Source organism: Chinchilla lanigera, unplaced genomic scaffold (assembly GCF_000276665.1).
Source record: "Chinchilla lanigera isolate Chin_1 unplaced genomic scaffold, ChiLan1.0 scaffold00094, whole genome shotgun sequence".
NCBI lineage: Eukaryota > Metazoa > Chordata > Mammalia > Rodentia > Chinchillidae > Chinchilla > Chinchilla lanigera.
Window position 1 is genome coordinate 4,153,589 of NW_004955495.1, and position 1,235 is coordinate 4,154,823.

At 61.6% G+C, this 1,235-nt stretch overlaps 1 protein-coding gene across 1 annotated transcript; it reads right to left on the reverse strand.

Moving 5' to 3' along the window:
• Positions 1-309: 309 nt before the first annotated feature.
• Positions 310-1,023, reverse strand: Uhrf1 (ubiquitin-like with PHD and ring finger domains 1; the record flags this gene model as incomplete). The annotated part of the gene is given in 2 exon segments (XM_013505108.1): positions 310-472; positions 711-1,023. Coding segments are annotated over 2 exon segments (225 nt in total), but the record flags the coding sequence as incomplete, so codon positions are not given.
• Between the last annotated feature and the right edge of the window lie 212 nt (positions 1,024-1,235).

Sequence of the window (1,235 nt, forward strand, 5' to 3'; positions counted from 1 at the left end):
TACCTCCGACTGCTTCCTTTAGAAATTATCTCCCAACAAGCTTTTTTAAAACAACAAAAGTTTAAAAGCCCAAGCACTAGAGATAGGAGTGCCAGCCGCCAGCCTGGCGTGTCAACGTGCGAGTCCGGCCTTTGTTCCTTCCCTCTCGCAAGCATCTGAGGTTGCTGTAAGACTTCTCCTTCCGGGAGACGTGAAGCGGGACCGGACGAGGGGGGGAGTCTGTCTGGGCTGGTGGCTGCAGGGGCCGGGTGCCCGGACCAGTCAGGAACAAAGGTGCTGGCGGGCAGGCAGCTGGGCGGGAGGGCTTACCTGCTTGCCCCTGTAGAAGAGCCTCTGCAAACCGGGCTCCACGTGAAACAGCTCCTGAATCTTCCGCCTCAGTTCTTCCACCTTGGTCAGCCTGGACAGCGAGTCCACCGTGTGAGTCTCCTTGCCATCCATGGTCCGCACCTGGACCCACATGGTGTCGGTGCTGGGAGGGGGAGACAGAGCAGAACCCGAGGTCAGGTTTCTCACCACCAGGTTACTGGGGCGCAGGGGTTCACTTAGAGAATCTGCAGTCCCTATATTCTGCCAGCCACCGGCCAGGGCCAGGCAAAGGAAATTAAAGACTTAACTGCCTTAATGACTAGCAACTGTTGAGGATTAAGAAAGGGGGGGACAAACGCCATCTCAGACCACCCAGTGTAATCTACCACCCCCGTGCTCACGCAAACAGCGGCCGGGGACGTCCAGCCCCGCCACGAGTGGCCGCGCTGGGGAGTTCATTCATTCATTCATTCCCAGGGTTTGTAAACTGCAAAAGTCCAGAACAGGCTGGAACTTCAGGAGTCCCCGGAGACGGAGAAAGAAGGAGCGGTAACTCAACCAAGTGCGAAAGAGAGGACAGGACTCCCTGAGACCTGCGACCCCGGAGCCCGGGCAGCCCCTTCCGTGCCCCCCACGCGCGTGCGCGACACGGCCGGCCCCGCGGTGGCCATGGCAACCTGCCGCCCCGTCCCGGCCGCCCCCGCCCGAGTGCCGGGAGACACACCTCAGTCCCGCAGCGGGCTACGCTCCCCGGACACCTAACTCTCAAGCCCCGGCGTCCTCTCCCTCACTCTCACCGGCCCGCGCGGGTCGCCCCAGCAAGCCCACGCCCACCGCCACCGGGACAGACCAAGGGGCCTAGCACGCCAAGTCCCGCCTCCCTTCACTTGAGCCGGTCCTCTTATTGGCTCCACGGTTTCAGGACG